At 38.3% G+C, this 18,670-nt stretch overlaps 1 protein-coding gene across 1 annotated transcript; it reads right to left on the minus strand.

The window, feature by feature from the left end:
- Positions 1-1,420: 1,420 nt before the first annotated feature.
- LOC145327854 (uncharacterized) lies at positions 1,421-6,406 on the minus strand. Its single transcript, XM_080171391.1, has 10 exons — positions 6,345-6,406; positions 5,593-5,681; positions 5,314-5,386; positions 4,756-4,863; positions 4,306-4,592; positions 3,573-4,110; positions 3,275-3,331; positions 2,346-2,570; positions 1,963-2,058; positions 1,421-1,553 (listed from the first exon to the last, which is right to left on the minus strand). The coding sequence occupies exons 1-10, from the start codon at positions 6,391-6,393 to the stop codon at positions 1,432-1,434; spliced, it is 1,644 nt and encodes a 547-aa protein (XP_080027517.1). The 5' UTR covers positions 6,394-6,406; the 3' UTR covers positions 1,421-1,431.
- Positions 6,407-18,670: the final 12,264 nt, after the last annotated feature.

Consider the following 18,670-nt stretch of genomic DNA (forward strand, 5'->3'; position numbering starts at 1 on the left):
ATAGCATTCTGTCAACTACATGTAATTGCACCATACATACGTTGATTATTAAAGAACCCAAATCCAATGAACATATATTCATAACTTTGGGTACCAATAAAATTTGCTGTTTGATGTTATTTTCTCCGGGTAGAATGTGTATATTAGTAATAATCATTCAGCAAATTTAGATTGTCACAGAGGTTATACAAGAATGAGGTCTGATTTTTTGTGGATTTATTAAATTGAACTAAAAAGCTTTAATGGATTTTATCCTTCTTGTTTTAAAAATAAAAAAATAGTAACAAACTTTAAATTTAAATAATTCATAAAAGAACAAAGAATATATTATAAATAAAAAAAAACACCTATTTATAAAACAATTGCCATACAATTACATAGTAATATAATATCATATTATTTTCATTTTTCTGTTTTCTTCTCCAAAATATCTAAAATAATAATGATTTTTAATCATTAATATACATATTTAGCAAATCTGTTTGTCTGTAATACCTAAAACAAATTCTAGCATAAATCAAGAAAAGCTATTTTTTTCTTTAAGCAACGCATCTATATTTCTGGCAATGTCTATCAGGCTGTAACTTAATGCTTAGCTGTCAAAAAAATTCAAGTTTTAGAAGTTTCATTTCACGGAAAGCTGATTTATTTGTTAGGTATAGCGGGAGTAGGGGTTTTAAAGAGCACCTCTAAACTTTTGTAATTCAAAATTTTAGTAAAAATGTGTATTTTTTTCAGCTTTCTCCCCTGAAGACTAAATTCCCACAAATTATAAAGGGAAACCAGCAATTTGTGAAATCTTCTGGTAAAACCAAACAGTAGATGACCTACCTCCACCCTTCCAATTTATCCTCCTATTAAATTTATTCCTTACCTACACTGTAGAAAAAAATCATATTTTGTTTTTAATAAACAGTATATAATTCTTACTTATTAAAGCATCATGTCGAACACAGTAATAGTGTCTGACTGATTATGACGCAACAAAAAAAAATAGCCAATGAGAGGCCACTATAAATTTTACTATTGGTCAATAACGGCCTCTCATTGGCTAATTTTTTTGTTACGTCATAATTAGTCAGACACTATTACTGTGTTCCATCATGTCTTTTTATTTATAAGCCAACTGAAGATTGTTTTAACATAAAATACTGTGTAATGGACTTATCACATAAACTTAGCATGTTTAATTAAACTGTGTTGATCACTCTATATTTAATAACGTAGTAAGGTTTTGTCTGTAACTTAAGAGATCGGTAAATAAGAAACTAATTGAGTTCTTATTGTATGGAAGCTTCACATAGGTCCCAAGATGTTTCAGCAAATTTTTCTTTCGTATGAAGAGCTCCTAAATGCAGGAGGCGCATCCGCAAGTTATGATTTAAATAACAATAATAACCAACAAAATTGAATTTACCTGCAAAAATAAACCTAAGCACAACTACTAGGACAGTTTTTCTGTCCTGCAGCCATGGATCTGCCATTCTGGAATGTTAGGTTCCACATGTAGCACCTGCTACCAGGAGTCATCCACCACCAATAGATACAAGTCTCTGTGTTTACAATAATCCATTTTTTGTAGCAAAGCTTCTCTATAATCAACGTGTCTGTCTGTCTTCCCTCAGTCATTAATGAAACAGGGAAATTATGATTTTCATGTATGCTTACACTTAGCCTATTAGTATGTCAGTTTTGAAACAAAATATATATATTAAAACACATAAAAACATATGTGAAAGGTTTTGTGACTTTTCCCCAAAATAAATTATAAACTAAAAAACAAATGTTTGTTATCATTTAATTTCAATAATTATACAATTTACGTAATTTATAAAATAACATCAACCTGTTACCTGTATATACCAAGGTAAATTCATATCTTTACTTTATTTACACAAAGAGACAAAAACATACATGATGACCTTTGAATTCTAGATTTTTACTTGAAAAATAGATTATTGCCTTCGTTTTCACATAGTTTTTCACACTCTGCTATTGATTTATTCTTTTTTCTGTTCAATTTCTGTAAAATTTTATTTAACTTTGGCTTCTTCCCAGCTAAACAAAGGTTTAATTAATTATGTCATGAAATTGTCTAAAGAGAAATCTTACATTTTATTTATGCCTTCGCAATAGAATTAAAGTAAAAGAATAGAGGGGGCACGAGCTCTATGAAACTCTTCCCACAGGGTGGGGACCCTCACTTTCAATTGAGGCGCTACAAAAGAGCAGAACGCAATTTGCTAGCAGACATAAAACGTCCTTACTACTTGGACCAGGTAGTTGTCTGATTTATACATCTATACATTAGGCAAAGAATAGAATCTGTTTTTTTTTCAATTTACCTTGTACACAGCTGCTAGTTTGAGCAGTTGAGCAGCTAAAATTACAGTCTTTTAGTCCTGCCGCCATATTTTTGCCATTTTGAAAGGAAAGTTTCCACATTATACACTGCTGCCCCCTTTTTTTCCACCACCAGAAAATACATGTGTTATCATCCTGACAATTTGTATCACATGTTTGTGATGTTCCCTGCGTAAATGTTCTTCTAAGTTTAGGCTTCTTGTTTTCTAATAAAAATAAATATATTATTATCTACATAAAATACACAATAATGGAAATTTAAATTTCTATCATCAATCCAAATAGATCAAAAGTTTTGATTATTTAAAAAAAACTACATTCCCATTTAATAATAGCAATGCTATTATTTTATATTTTGATATCTTTAGCCTTAATATATAGATCATTTTTACATAATTGATATCATTTTTCTTAAGTAATTCTAATGTAATGTCGTTGAAGCATAATATAATTAAGACAACTGCATGAGTTAAAAACACTTGATTTTTATGTAGTGATGTCAAGTTTTCATAATTATATTTATTGATTGTAACTAAAAGTACTTAGCAATGCTGATTATTTCAAAAAAAATTCTAAATATACTTTAGATGATTGAGGTATTATTTTGGTTCAATTAATAAGAATCTTAAAAAAAAACTCTTTAACTGTATAAATATTGTCAAGAATTCTTATTCATGTTTGGCAATAGTTGGTTTCTATAGGTTTTAGCTAAGCATTACCTTGTACAATTAATCAACATCAAATGCTTAACAAAATAACAGCATTACATAACTTATTTGAACACATTCAGAAAGTTATAAACCATTTTAAATACGTTGTCAATCAAACTCATTACTCTCCATATAAAAAGTGAATAATTTCAAATCCTTATGGTTTACAATGCTTCTCACAATTTAAAAAGAATTCTTACTTTGAGAACATGAAGATATAGAAGTTGAAGAATTTTCAATAACAATAGAAGTACACACTAAAATATTATTAATCTTTTTTAGTGATTCAAAAATTTAACAGCAATTAGTCATTAGGTTTATTTTAGTCTATTTTTAGTTTTCTCTTGGGATACAATCTTAAATATAGATAGCTTTAACAGTTTTTAAAAACAAACATTTTATATTTAAAAAAAAATCTAATGGCCTAAATCATTAAAAAGTAAAGGAATGTCAAAAATTTTGACATTAATTTGAAGAGCTTATAATAGTCAAGAATACCTGTCTCTTCAGATCCTATTGCAGCCAGTCTGGCCCTATTCTGCTGCCAAACTCGGGCATTGTCAGACAACCCACTAACACCAGTGCTTGTTTCAGTAATAGGATAATTCACATTAGGATTTGACCAATAGTTAACTCTATAAAAATGCCCACTTGTAGAATAAGACATAATTGTTCTCACGCCTTCATTTCCATCGCCAGCAGAAATAAGGTGACCATGACCAAACGCGTAATAATAATTTTTAGCAACTTCAGGATTATGGTGAGCCCCAACATTGTGTCCAACCTCATGACCAAAACTATAATAACCAACTGCACAACTTTTCTTTGTGACACTGAAGGTATATCCACTTCTAATTGTGTTAAGATATCCTACACCGCAAGCGCTAAAGCTGTCAACAATAAGAGCAGCAACATCTGCACCATCGCGAAGCATATCCTTCGTGTCTTTGGAATTTGAAAACTTTGCAAGCAATCCTGATGCACTATTTGAGTCGAAATCACTCACAGTTGATAGTTCTTGACAAAGTTTATTTACCTATTAAAAGAGATGCCAATAAGGTTACTACACAAAAACCATTGATTATGAAACAAACACTTGAAAAGATTGAATACCAAGCAAAACTAGTCCACAGAAAATGAATATATGCCATGAGAAGAAAAAGTTAAAGAAAGAGTTTAGAATAATCTTTTTACCATGACAGCAATAATGTAAAATATAAAAATGAATAACCTTAAGGTTGATGCCACTGTTTGCAAATCCTTGGTTGGTTTCAGCAATAACAAGATCTAGAAACCCATCAATATCTTCAGTAGTGGCAGCAAACTCTTGTGTGTAGTAAAACTTTACAGAAAAGTTCACTATTGTCTTCTCATCTATGTCATCAACAATATTAGCTAAATCTCCAACATATCCACTTGGTGGTGTAACTGCATCATGCTCTTCTTGATGTGGTTCTAATTGTTTCCAAACATGACCATACTTATCACCACAAAACTCTAATACAAATGTAGCATTTCCTGAAATATTGATATTAGCTTAACTTTTAATAGTCAAATGAATTCAATTCATTGTTTTTAAAGAACTTTTTATCTCTGTATCAAAATAAGATTTACTGAAATGCTAAATTTAAACAGTCCAGACATTAAATGGATGATAAGTTGTTTAATTTGATTTAATCACCTGTTTTTGCATGACCATGACAGCCATCACCATTGGTGTTCCTAGAAATCAAAGCTGAACCTCCATCACTTTCATAATAGAATGCATTTGGGTTATCAGCAGCAAAACCTATACCAAATGGTCATCAAAACTAACTTTTTCATTCATGAAGCGTTTGAATGTTGTATAAGCCTAGTAGGGTTGGACCGGATACCAGATAACCGGATATAATAAAAAAGGTTTATTTGTTTAATGGTGTTTTATTTTATAAAACAAAGTTAAAAATTACTTCCTTTTTCTAAACATTTATTCTAATGAACTATTAATACCATTAGACTTTAGGAATTTAAGAAATAAGGCATGTGTCTCTTTGTTAACAGTGTTTTATGTTTTATATAATATAATAGATCATATTTCTGGATATCAAGCAGGAAAAAATAAATATCTGGTATCTGGCCAAGCTGGATATCCAGCCCAACCCTCACTGCCTAGTTTTAAAACTTGTTAATCAATAAATTATCATTATAGCAAAAGAATATAACAGTTGAGTAAGTTTACATTCTTAAAAGTAATACATACCTTGGAATTGCAAAACTTCTCCTGTAGGAAGTTTTAGGCTATCAGCCCCCAAATATGAAAAATTAATAGCGGCCTGAATTAAAAAATGTAATAATGATGTTTCAGAAACTTATGCTTGATTTTTTTTTCAGTTATTAATTGTATTTCATATTAGGTTTAAAATTCATGTATCCATAAGGAACAAAGACATGATATCTTAATTTTAACAAATAATCAAACATAATACTATCAAAGATAAACTACATATTTCTTCATCTATAAAAATCTATAATTTGTGACCTGTTGACAAGAAAGAAAACCACCACCACTGCAGCATTTACTCTTACTTCTGCCATTATGTATGGTGATAAAGTCACAATTCACACAACCTAGAAAATTATCATGTTTAACATTTAAATTTTAAGTTTCATTTTTTAATCAAAATTTAGTGTGTCTATCTCATTATATTTTATATTTTATTTCTGGTTTTGTTGGGTCAGTTCACCTCAAGTCAAGGACGTCCAATTCGGGGGGGGGGGCAAAATTTTTAATTTTTAAGTTTAAATTTTTACAATCCTCCCCCAAAAAACAAATTAAAAAGCTTTGACGTTCTTGTCTATGTGATATAAAGGTTACCCCCCCCCCCCAAATTTAAATTTTGAATTTTTAGTAAGTAGTAGATATTAAATGATCCATAGAATTTAGATATGTATGTAGACTTCTTATTTTTGAAGTAATTTAAGTTTTTTTAAAAATTAAGTTGGTTTTAAGGTACTAAAACGAAAAAGAAAATTGCTATCATGAGCTAGTAATATCTTTAATTTGACACGTTATTTTTTAAATTTATTGTGTAATTGTTGAAAGAATCTATTTTGTTGAACCACATTAAATCAAAATTTCGAACTTTGGGAGCTCGTCATGAATGGGTTAAGAAATCACAAAAGTTAGGACACGTTCTTTGATAGATTTTAAATTAATAATGTTCTTTAAACATTAAATCACGGCCAAAATCACTTTAGTAATAATTCTTTATTATTACAATTTAACTTTACCAATAAAGAGTAGTTGAAATATTAGTATAGTGCATTTTATTTTCTCCATTGCTGTCTTAACTTTAACTGGACATATTTATTTGTGTCCATTTCTTCAGTGATTAATAAAAAACAATTCCCAAGCAGGATAAGTGTAACTCTTTCAAACTATTTTTGTTTATTAATTTGTCTCGGAAAAGAAAAACTTTATTAATGCTAAACAACTTTGCCTTAATTTAACAGTTATTATTTTAAAAAATTACAATGCTCTATATTTTCACTTGTGAATTCAATCAAAAGGGTCATTTTTTCGTGTATTTTTCCTTAAAGTTGTGTGTTTAGTTAAATATATTCCTTATTATAGACATTTTATTTATATACATAAAGTCAAAATTAAGAACAGTTTGACTTAATAAGCGCCTTTGAGTAAACGTGACCTTGCAGAAAATACGCCAAAAAATGTTTATTCTATATTTGTATGTAATTTTGATAGCATATACCCTAAGGAAGAGGGTAAAAAATAATAGTTATAAATACGTAGGTGGGTTTTGTAAAGGGAAAAGTCAATGTTAAAGGAAACTTCAAATTATGTTTGCTTATTTGAGTTTGTTAAAAAAAATAATAACTTGACTATAATAATGAGCTGGACAAAGTGTCTCAAAAATTAGTCTTGTGACGTAATAAAAATGTGAAATTATTCATCTGTTCTTTAGGGGTATTCTTTTCCACTTTTCCTCTCATCTCCATCATTTTTATTGTATCACATGGCTAATTTTTGAAACACTTTGTCCAGCAACATCTCTGTATACATTTATGTCTTATTATATAGGTCCTTAAATAGGATCCGTCATTTTCCGCAAATTTGCAAAAAGTAAATATTGCAAACCTTCGCTAATATGGATGTTGTCATCCTTGTCTATGTAAGTACTTTATATTGGTAGGAAAATTTATGTTAAAAGCATAAAAAACACTTGTAATGCATAATAATTAAATCTTAATTATCACTATTAAAGAAATAAATCCGCAAATTTAAATTCTATACCTACATTAACTAATTAATCAATTAAAATTATTATTTGACCTTCAGTCTATTTGACATTAGTCTTTATTTTAAGAACCATTAAGGGTAGCAGGAACTAATTAAGAAACAAGGATGACAACATTTATAAAATCGAAGCTCTAAAACGGTATGACAGACAAATATTAACCCTTGCAGAGTGTCAGAACTGAATATACAAAATTTAAATATACAAGTTTTGACAAAATTATACGTAAATTTGTTTCAAAACTTCTAAAATACAGAATTCTGTTTTTTAGGACTTTTTTTATAGAGATGCTTCTTGTACCTTTTTGTAAAAGGAATCCGTATTCCGAAAACTTAGATCAATCGGATGATTATATCACATAAAAAATATTGTTTATAAAGTTAAACATCAACATGTTTAAAATGGACGTACGGACGTTCTGGTAAATTAATAACATCGGATATAGTATTACTTGGATCTTACACCAGATTTAATTGTTCTTTAATAAAAAGACACACGGATTGAGCTAAAATAACGATCTCACCCTTCCACCCCCTTCCCCCCTCCCCTCCCCTCCTATCAGGCCAATAAATGAGATTCATGTTAGCAAACTAAATTTACGACAATTTTTATCCTGCCATAATTTTCATGTATTTTTTACATCCTTATTGGAAAACCGTTCCATCTAAAGTCTATGAGCCAAATGTAGTAATTCCTCTAGAAAGAGCCAAAGGTACAGAAATATTAGCTTACATACAGACAGATAGATACACAAAGAAGCATTCTATTACTTTCATATTCAGAGGTGGATTCTGAAAAAAACCTTTTTGGCTCACTGGCTCACTAAAATCACTGAGGCTCGCTAATTTTTTTTGTGAAAAATCCTCCAAAATCGCATACAAAATCTACAAAATTAAATAGAATCATAAGGGTTATCAACATCATTTTTGTAGATTTTTTATGCGATTCTGGAGGATTTTTCACAAAAATGTATTATAAACATGTAACAATAATTGTTTGATTTATTCTTTGTTTTATGAATATTATATAGTTTAATTATTTATTTGGTTTTATAATTTTTTAAAGACAACATATACATTTAAAACACGATGTATACAATTATAACAGTTACAAAAAAAATACAATATTAATGTCAAAGTATGACATACAAATAGCGCCTGAAAAAAAATAGAAACAAATATCAATTATGACCAGAAATAACATGATGATAATATTAAGGAATTACAAATATTATAACAAGAAAAAGATAAATTTACAACCATAAAAAAACGAAAATTGTAATTTTTGTCGGAATTGTATTTAAGGACTTAACTTCCATAAAGTGAAATAACACATTAAAGAATGAAATATTAGTAAAGAAGGTGTCCTTCCTTTAAAATAATGTCGGATACAAAGAAGGCGTCTTAACTTCTTTGGAAATAAATAAACATTTCCAATATTAGATAAAAAAAATATTGTGCAGAATAAATCATATCTTCTTTAGCCGTGTGTTGAATAATTGCTTTGTGGTCTATCTTCAGGAATAATCTTCTAGAGCTTGCGAATTTTAGTAGGGCGACACTACAAGGTTTTCCAAAATATATAAAAATTGTATACCAAGAATAGCGATATAGGAAAACCATGTAATGTCCCCCCAAAATTATTTTAATCACAATGATAACAAACAATTACTAAACATAAAAAATTAACGTAAAAGAAGATCACAATTAAACATAGAATTGCCAAAAATAAGCCATATTTTTTGGAGGCCAGAACGACCTTATACTTAAATTTCATTTTGAAGTTGAAAAAAGTATGAAAAATTTTAATGCCCATAACAGACAACGACTTCATCTTATTTATTTTCATTTCCGTCGATTATAATAGAACGAAGACAATAGTAAAATGTAGAGATACCTTTCAAAATAAGTTAATCCTAATATATTGTTAATATCAAAACGTATTAGGTATTTACTTATCTTTTAAACATTCTACTATCTTAGCGAGAATATAGTCATTTACGGTCGGATAGTAATACTCATAGTAATCATTAAAAGTGGACTGTACATGAAAGAGCGGCACTTACACCAAGACTATTAAAGAGTTATCATTTAATTGTTTACTTAAGATAACAACTACGACGTGAAATTTAATTAATGCCTAAAACTTTTTTCCGCTGGATTAGAAACAGTTGCCATAAATGGTGAAAAAATCATACATCATATAGTATTACAGACAACTTTCCATGAATTATAGTTTAAAATCACAGAATCAACACCACATCAAACTAAACTATAAATAATCACATAATTCCTCACCATACCATCTACGGAAATAATACTATGCGATAATCAACCTTCATAGCATTTAAATGACAACGTTTGTCTATAATGAATATTAATAAAACTTAGTTAACTGCTTCTGGTAAGGTATAACACAAAGTCAACCTACTTGCTTCGACACTATATATTCCAAAAAAAACACAAATCCAACACATACTAACTTTAACTCTTTACACTTTCATAGCAAGAAAAGGTCGAGAAACATTTAATGATCATGTTCTGTAATAAAACTAGAAATAACACTTCAACACTAATTAACTAATTTCAATTCATGAACAGTCTTATTAATGAAAAGTCTAGTTAAATTGGTTATACGTGTTCAATGTGTATATTTATACCAAAAATATTGTTGTATATATCAACGTAAACTGTTTTTATTAAACTAGCGGCTGCGTACCTAATATCTAGGTATATTCGAAAGGATATTGTGGTATCCGCCGAGGACAAATGGCAGACACCGGAGTTCAATTAGATTACGGCAGTGTGACAGACGTGGACACCTTACTATAGAGAAGCTACGCTTCTCTAGCTTTCACTAGATAATGATCAACATCTACTTTCAGTTGTCACTTTATTGAAGGGTTAAGAGATACTGCAGTTATATACAACAAACAATAATTACATGGATAGGAATAAATAATCATAACATAAAAGCATAAATAATACATATACAATGGTCAGTTTGGGCAATAATGATTCCCCCATCCCTGGAAAGGGTGGGGGAGAATTAAGAATACAGTTAACCATAATAAACATGACAGATTCAAATCATTAATTCTAAGCGTAGGGAGGGGGTCACTAGACCCCTTCCCCAGGACTCGGGGGAGGGCCATTGACCCTACACCGAACCCCAGATCAGGGGTGCCATAGACATGGCTCACGGTTGCCGAATACCACAACTCTCCCCTCGGAAGGCTGGGAGGTGGTTTCCCTACCAGACTTCCGACAGTGGTTGAGGCCTTCGGCCCGCTCCTTAGGGCTAAAATATATATATACAAACGATAATGATTCAATGGAATCCTAGTGGTGAGTATCTTCTTAGGGTTGATGGGCTCCCAATGTGGGATAGAAGGCAGAGGCTGACTTGGGTTGGATACGTTGGTCAGCGCCGGCAGGTATCAGGTTTGCTGGTGGCACAGTTGTTGCTGGAACGGTCAGCAGTGGGGCCTGCGGGTTGTTGTTGGCGGCGGCTGGGGCACTGGCTGCCAGGTTGATTGTCTGAGCAGCGGCCTGTCCTCCTGAGGGGCCGCGGGGTCTGCCAGAGGGCGGTCCTGGCCTACCTGGGCGGTCATGCCCGCTGTCAGTTGATTTCATAGACACCATTTCCTCGGCTGCTTCCCTGCCGATGGGAATGGCATCCCAGTCCACTGAAAAGTCCCGGGACTTGGCATGGTTGAGCCTGGCTCTAGCCAACGCCTTCCTATACAAAGCTGGATGGTACAGGAACACTTGTGATATCGCATTCAGGGCTGCCCGGACTCCTCCTTGTGCTGCTGCCAGAGAAATGATGGTTAGGTCCCCCAGCAGTTTGAGGATCAGCAACAGCAAGCACAGGATGGCGGCGCCATCTCCCCACTCGTGGATGGCTTGTCTAAATCCTGCCCAGACATCCAGGGCTGCCTCTCCTTCCTCCGCCAGTCGGTCAATGTTGTAGGACACTATCCCATGGTCTCCTGTGGCCGAACAGCTGCCTTGCTGAACGCAGGAGCCATAGGATAGGCCGGTCAGCATGGCACTCTTGTATGCTGGGAACGCCAGCAGTTGTTGCCAGTCATTCAACTCAGCCTGCGAATACAAACCGCCTGAACTGAAGTCATCCAAGGGTTCTGTCAACAACTGCTTAGGCGTATCCAGCGGGGGTGGCCTTTTCTTGGGAGCAGGGGTTAACTCTATCCAGCCTTCCTCCGCGTGCACAGTCAGGGGGTAGGTGGAGGAACAGGGAATCTTGGTGGCGTGCTCACTGTATACCCGTGTCACAGCGTCTACAAAACCTGTGGGCTCCACTGGCACTTTGTCCCAACACTCCTTGTGTTCGCGGACAACATACTTGTGCCTTTGGCAGGTCAGCTGCAGCAGGATGTCTCCCCTCAGTACCGAGAACGTGCTCCCCTGGACACGCACCGGGTGGGCCGGATCTAGTTGCTGGAGCTTCCAGCAGTTGGCCGCTACTTCTTCTGCTGCAGTGCTTCTCATGCGCGTTTCCAGGGTAAATCCAATATAACCTGCATGGATCTGTGCTTGAAGGGGAACGTCAACATCCCTGGCCGACACTCTGGGCAGCGCAGCCGCGGCTGGGTCAGCTGCCACGAACAACGCTGGATGGTTGGTGGCATGGGCCTCGAAGTCGCAGTTCACAATTGAGGTGGGGTTGGTCATGTTGATGAAAAACTGGGCCTGATGGTCAACCAGATAGGCATCCCTCACCAGGCTGGGCTGGAGGCTGCGGATCAGCCTCAAGGGGCAATCTCTTCCCAGGTGGTCCCACACGTAGGTGGCTTCCCCAGTGATACAGGACAGCTCAGAATGGGGACACTCGAGGGTCAGGTGGTCAGACTGGAACTCCACCCGTCCATCCTCCACCACATAGGTCTCCTCCTTGACCAGCAGCCGCCGCTCCTGGAGCACTAATTCATTGCGGTAGAGCTGGCCCTCAAAGTGGACGTCCTCCCCCTCGCAACCCACCCCCTCGGGGCTGTTGACGAGGGCGCCCACCATATCAATGGTGAAGAACAGGGGGTGGTTCAGCTGGAACGTCAGTGGCTGGGTCTTGCCTGGCAACGTGTATACTCGGTTCCTGGCCAGGTCTCGGCACGCTTCTGGGTCTATCTTGGTTGGCCTCATGAGGGTGGGGACCGAGGTCACCTTGAGGTGACCCCATACCCCACACCTGAATGTCCACTGGGACACGGTGAGCTGACAGCTGAACCATGTGGTTTCCCTCACCTTGACTTGCTGCAGGACGTGGACGTCATGGCCCAGGGGCACCTCCTGGTGTAGGGGCTCCGTGTCACACATCTTTTCTTTATTGTAAGACGTGACATGGGTGGGGTTGGCACAGTCCCACCCCACCAGGACGTAGCTGGTTGTAGGCCACACGGCTGCCAGCAGGAGGCCCCACAGGACCATCCACCAATGGGAGAGGCTTCCAGGTAACCATCTTCCTCGTACACGCGGCTGGGGATCTCCGGCTCTGGTCACGGCTGCTTCTTGGGGCTGGACACGGCTGGGCTGCTCCTGGCTAGATACAAATTTCCATTGAGCGTTATCTGTATGCGGCCGAGGCACCCCGATACCCTCCCCAATGACAGACTGGCAAGCGACTGGCACTTGCCTGGGTGTCGGCTCCCCTAGCCCTAAGTGCTCCCTTCCCTGGTCCAAGGCATGCCCAGTGGCATGGGGCTGAAGTGCATGTGGCACAGGCTCGCCCTTACTCAATGCCCTCCCCTGCCCTAGGAACTCAGGTGCATGTGGCACAGGCAAGTCCTTATTTTCCCAAATTTCAATCTCCCCAGCCTCGGGTGCAGGGGGCACAGGCAAGGCTGGGTGTTTACAAGGTTTTGGATACAACACATTTAACAAATTCAACTTATCCTGATGGTGAGCCGCTGGGTTCCCTTGGCTGGTAGAGGGCTCTGGATGGCATGTAGCTGGACTCTCCCTGCAGGCTGGTGGCGCTGGCTGGCATGTAGCTGGGCTCTCCCTGCAGACTGGTGGCGCTGGCTGGCTGGGGGTGACGGGTGTCACCCCTTCCTCTGGGACCGCTGACTCGTTCCAGGACTCGGGTCTCTCGGTGGCGGCGACGGTTGTCGCCCCAGACATCAGGTTGGAGGCTGGCTCGTTCCAGGATCCAGGTATCTCGGTGGCGGCGACGGTTGTCGCCCCAGGCACAAGGTGGGAGGCGCTGGATAGCACCCCCCCATCATCCCAGGTGGCGACGCCGGGTGGCGTCCCATACATCGATGCAGAGGTGCTGGCTAGCACCTCCTGCCTCTCTCGTTCAGCGGCTGCCAGGGCCTCCCCATACACCGTCTCAGGGACGCTGGGCAGCGCCCCTCCACTCTTGCTGGGTAGGCTCAGTCGGGCAGGTTCCATCATGTTGAGGCTGAAAGGCTGGGGCCTCAGCACCTCTGGCTCGGCTATGTTGTTGGGCTGTACCAGCTCTGGCCCCAGATGGTTAAGACTGAAGCCTAGGCCAACCCGGTTGGGTTCAGCCGCGCCGCCCAGTACGTTGATCCTAGCTGGGACAGTCCCGAACTGCGGCATCCCATCGGCTCGGTCCGCAGCTCTGGGGGCGGCTGCTTGCGGTGGTGGTGCTGGAGGCGCGCTCCCTTCCATATGGGCCACTCTGCTGGGCTTCCCTGGAGGGGCACCCTTGTCGGCGGTGCGCCTGCGGCTGGCTACCTGGGCCCAGTCAGCTCTACAATCGGCCGCCGTGTGACCGTCATAGTGGCAACGCTCACACTTGGCAGAACGGTCACGGCGTGGCTGGGTGCGCCTCTCCTCTAGGCTAACTTCCACAGGCGTTGGACAGTCTCGAGCTTGGTGGCCTCTCCCCTGGCAGCGGTAGCAGCGGCCTGGAACCTTGTCATCTAGAGCGACCTTCCCCATCTGGTGGAGACCCGGAGCCAAGGAGCCAATCTCCATTGGCTCCGACTCGTCATATTGGGGCAACTGGATGCAGGCAGATCCAGTCAGCCCGTCGGTCGAGTCCACTAAGCACACACCTTCCTTCAGCTGCTTAGTAACCATGGTCACGGTGAACATGGCCTTGCGAGTGTACTCAGGTACACTCGCAATTTCATGGTTCATCATGAGGCGTTTTACATTGGCGTTACGAATTCCACGATTTAATTCGTCCACCAACAACTCAAGATCCTCATGGTTGTAGGCGTCCCTATACAAGGCGCACTTTGTTGATATGTACGCCTGTATAGGTTCTGTCGAGTGTTGCTTGTAATCCCTAAACGCTTGTTTAAGCGTTTGGGATTCAAAAGCAGGGCGAAATAGCAATTCACACTCGGTCTTGACCTGTTCGTAGGTCAAGGCTTGGCCTGCCTCGCCAAACAGATGGGACGCCATTTCCGCCGCTTGCCCTACCAATGACAGTAGTAGGGCGTTGCGGCGGTTGAGGGAATCATGAGGTGGCACGCGGTAAGCCGCCCATGACATCTCCAGTCGGCGGATATGTGCCGACCAGGACTGCTTGGGCGGCCCTCTAAACTCCGGCAGATTGCTCAGCATCAGCTTGCGGTACTCGGCTGGGGCCGGCTGAGGGTCATCCTGGAGCCATCCTGGGGCTTGGTCACCTCCTGGGACTTGATGCTGGTCCATTGGGTCAACGGTGAACCGGCGGGCACAAAGTTATACAGTACTACAATGAATGGGTTGTCACTTGAGGCTTCCTAGCCTAACAGCCAACACTGTTTGTATCACTAGGTTGGGAGTTTTAGTTGCAAAGATATAACTTAGCTGTACTTATCAATAGTTAGGTGTTGAGGTAGATAGATGTTGAGGGTCTGAACTGCTGTCAGGAACTGATTGGGTTTTCCCTTATCACACTAGAGCTAGGAGGAAAGAAACTTGCAATTCTTTATTTGCTAAAAATACCCCTGTTAAATGCTATGGAGTAGCTCCGCTCTGGTGTGAAAGTGTGTGTGTGTGTGTGTGCTTGGAATCTTCTGTCCTTGTAACGCGCGTTCGCGCCGTCAAATCCGCGCACACGGGGAAAACGCGCTCTCACCCCTCAGCTCGCTCTCTCATTGGTCAGCTTCGTCCGTTGGATTTATGATATTTTCCGCACTCTGTTGCGCTACCCGTGAATGGCGCTCTGTGTATCCGATCGCTAGCTCCACACTACAGACGGACTTAGTCTAGTGTGGGTAGGAAGGGGGGAAGCGCGTGAGGGGACGGGGGTAACTCCGTCCGTTCCCACTGTGAGGGAGGGGGGTAATTGTGTGCTGGTGTAATGGGGCCTTTGCTTCTTAATCTTAGGCTTATCTGTTATATCACCCTGATTGTATTTGCCTTCAATGGAGAGGGGCCCCTCCCCTTCCCTTGGAATAAGGGGTGTATTGTTTTTGTGCTGTGGGCTTGAGATTGTTTTGATTATATTACATCTAGCTTTTATTTTTGTCCTTATCACAATTGCATAACAGATTTGTTGACCAACTCTGTTCTATTTTTAGCTGTTATCACAATACACAGTAATCCAAGCCTGTTCTATTCTTAGATTTATCACAACACAACAATTTGTTTGCCAAGCTTTGCTCATAAATCTATTGTTTGGCCATCACACTAGGGTGGTAATCCCTGCAAATGTGATATAATATCTGTCTTCTAGATGGGTGGCTGCGTTGTAGCTTCTCAGGATACTCGGGGTTGACGTAGTTTTTCTCTGTTCTGGTGCACTACACCCGTATGTTAGCTCGCAGCTTGCAGCTATGTGGCATGTTTCAGCCTATCGGCGGCAGGGAATGTCCCGTCCTGCTAGCGCCACTGGTTCGGATCCTGCTATTTCTTGCAGTAAAGTTGGCCTATTTTCAGCCGTCTACACGTATTTGGCTTGTTTCAGCCGGTCCGCAGGCCTGTTTCAGCCCTTTTGGCGCTCAATTCTCCGTTAGATATCAGCGCTGCTCGCGGTTATTCGTCAGATTTCGCTGTTTCGCTTCCACAACTGCCGGATGCAGAGTTAAACTTTGCTGTCCAGGGTGGGTAATTCAGGTTGCTTGCGTCAGTTTTGCCAGATTCACTGCTGGGAGTACCTTAGCCTCAGATGCGCGTCTGCTCTACACTTGTGGTTCGCCGTAATCTCACACAGCTGTCACCAAAGTTGTGGTATCCGCCGAGGACAAATGGCAGACACCGGAGTTCAATTAGATTACGGCAGTGTGACAGACGTGGACACCTTACTATAGAGAAGCTACGCTTCTCTAGCTTTCACTAGATAATGATCAACATCTACTTTCAGTTGTCACTTTATTGAAGGGTTAAGAGATACTGCAGTTATATACAACAAACAATAATTACATGGATAGGAATAAATAATCATAACATAAAAGCATAAATAATACATATACAATGGTCAGTTTGGGCAATAATGATTCCCCCATCCCTGGAAAGGGTGGGGGAGAATTAAGAATACAGTTAACCATAATAAACATGACAGATTCAAATCATTAATTCTAAGCGTAGGGAGGGGGTCACTAGACCCCTTCCCCAGGACTCGGGGGAGGGCCATTGACCCTACACCGAACCCCAGATCAGGGGTGCCATAGACATGGCTCACGGTTGCCGAATACCACAATATGAAAGGGGAGAAAAATAGCTTAAAACATCCCAGGACCTATAAGAAGCTTCAATCTAAATTAGAACCATAGCGGTTCAGCGGTTAGTAAAATCCTTTGCTACAAACAAAACAAAAAACCTATTACTTTATATAATAGGATAGAAGATGTAGTACTACAAAAAAAATATGATATCTTTACGCCTCTACCAGAATCTTGTGATTTAAGGAATAAATCAAAATAAGACATGATAAATAAGAAGCACGAAAATATTCTTTTTCTTCAGCTAAAATAGCAAACCACGTGGATATCAAAAGCTCAGTAAAATGCCGCAAATTTAGTAACCAATACCGTAGAAATGCAAATGAAAACTTTCATCAAATTATCTAATTAAAAAAACAAGATTGACTACATTTGTCAGATTTGTAGCACCACCCACGTGGAAAACACATTTTCAATTTACACAAAACTAAAGAAAACAGCTAAATCACTAGCACACTTTTTTAACGACTGCAATAAAAAATAGAAATTTATTTTATATTTCAAATAAAAAAATAGGTTATCGAAGTTTACGTGGTAATCCACTAAATTCCTTAAATTACCATCTGGTTATCCAGTACAAAATAGTAAAATAACACGAGTACACCCTATTTACATGCTGAATCACAAAAACTTACACGATTTAAGGAAATGTAGCATAACTCCATATACCACAAATCCATTACAAAGCCAACTTTAAAAACATAATACTAATTTTAAAAAAAATTATATTAATTTGATTTTAAAGATCAGAAGAAAATTACTGTATAAAAAGCTTAACATCCTAACGTGGCCGTGTCTGCGTGTAAAATGACATCTTGATTCAGCAGAAATTAAAATCAGCTGAACACGAGCATGCGCACATATAGGTGGTGGTCCACCTCGTACGACATCTCGAACTCAACTCTCGTACGACATCTCGAACACGAATATTAAAACCCTTCTTGATTTAATTTTTATTATTTTTATTCACAGCTGTTATTTTATGACAATTAAAGTAACTTTAAGAATATTTATTTTTACTGTATAATGCATTTTTTCATATTAAAGTAACAGTGCGACCAAGATCTCATGCTACTTGACTGATAGTTCACTTATTTTCAGGTAAGCTTTTCATTAGTATAGGGGAGATTTTGGGCCAATTTCAGGGTAGTAAAGACATGGCATTATGAAACATAGAAAAAAAAACTTTTCAACATGTCCATCTTTTCAAAATAAATTTTAAATGTATGGAGGATTACTCCATCACCCAAGAAGAAATATCTTCCTGTTTTCATTTTATTATGTTTTTAAAAGCGAAGCTTTTCTATAATTATAGTCGATCCGTACGTCCGTCTGGAACGGATAGCTTTTTTCGTTATTTTGGTGTCCTATCGATTTCAAACTTTACATGGTGATTTCTTTAGTAGTTACAATTTAGAAATCGTAAAAACTCTACAATCATTACTAGAATGTCCGAAAGTTTATTTTATACATGTTTTTTTTACTTTTTTATTTTTCTAAATATTCTATTGATCTGATTTTTGGTATACCGATACAATATTATAAGCAAAGCAACTCTATAATCAAGTCCAAAAAATGTAAGTATGTCCATAAATATTATCCTGTATCAAGCAGTATTTAAACAAATTTACTTACAATTTTGCTTCGACTCTTAT

Source organism: Acartia tonsa, chromosome 9 (genome assembly GCF_053477335.1).
Source record: "Acartia tonsa isolate MP-2025a chromosome 9, ASM5347733v1, whole genome shotgun sequence".
Lineage (NCBI taxonomy): Eukaryota > Metazoa > Arthropoda > Copepoda > Calanoida > Acartiidae > Acartia > Acartia tonsa.

Bases quoted from the DNA above. Each gene is read 5' to 3' on its own strand.
- LOC145327854 (XM_080171391.1), bottom strand. From the start codon at position 6,393: ATGGAGAAAATAAAATGCACTATACTAATATTTCAACTACTCTTTATT. The intron at 5,387-5,592 runs GTCACAAATTAT...TTTTTAATTCAG, and splicing joins GTTTTCTTTCTTGTCAACAG to GCCGCTATTAATTTTTCATA. The intron at 3,332-3,572 runs GTATTCTTGACT...ATAATATTTTAG, and splicing joins AATAGGATCTGAAGAGACAG to TGTGTACTTCTATTGTTATT.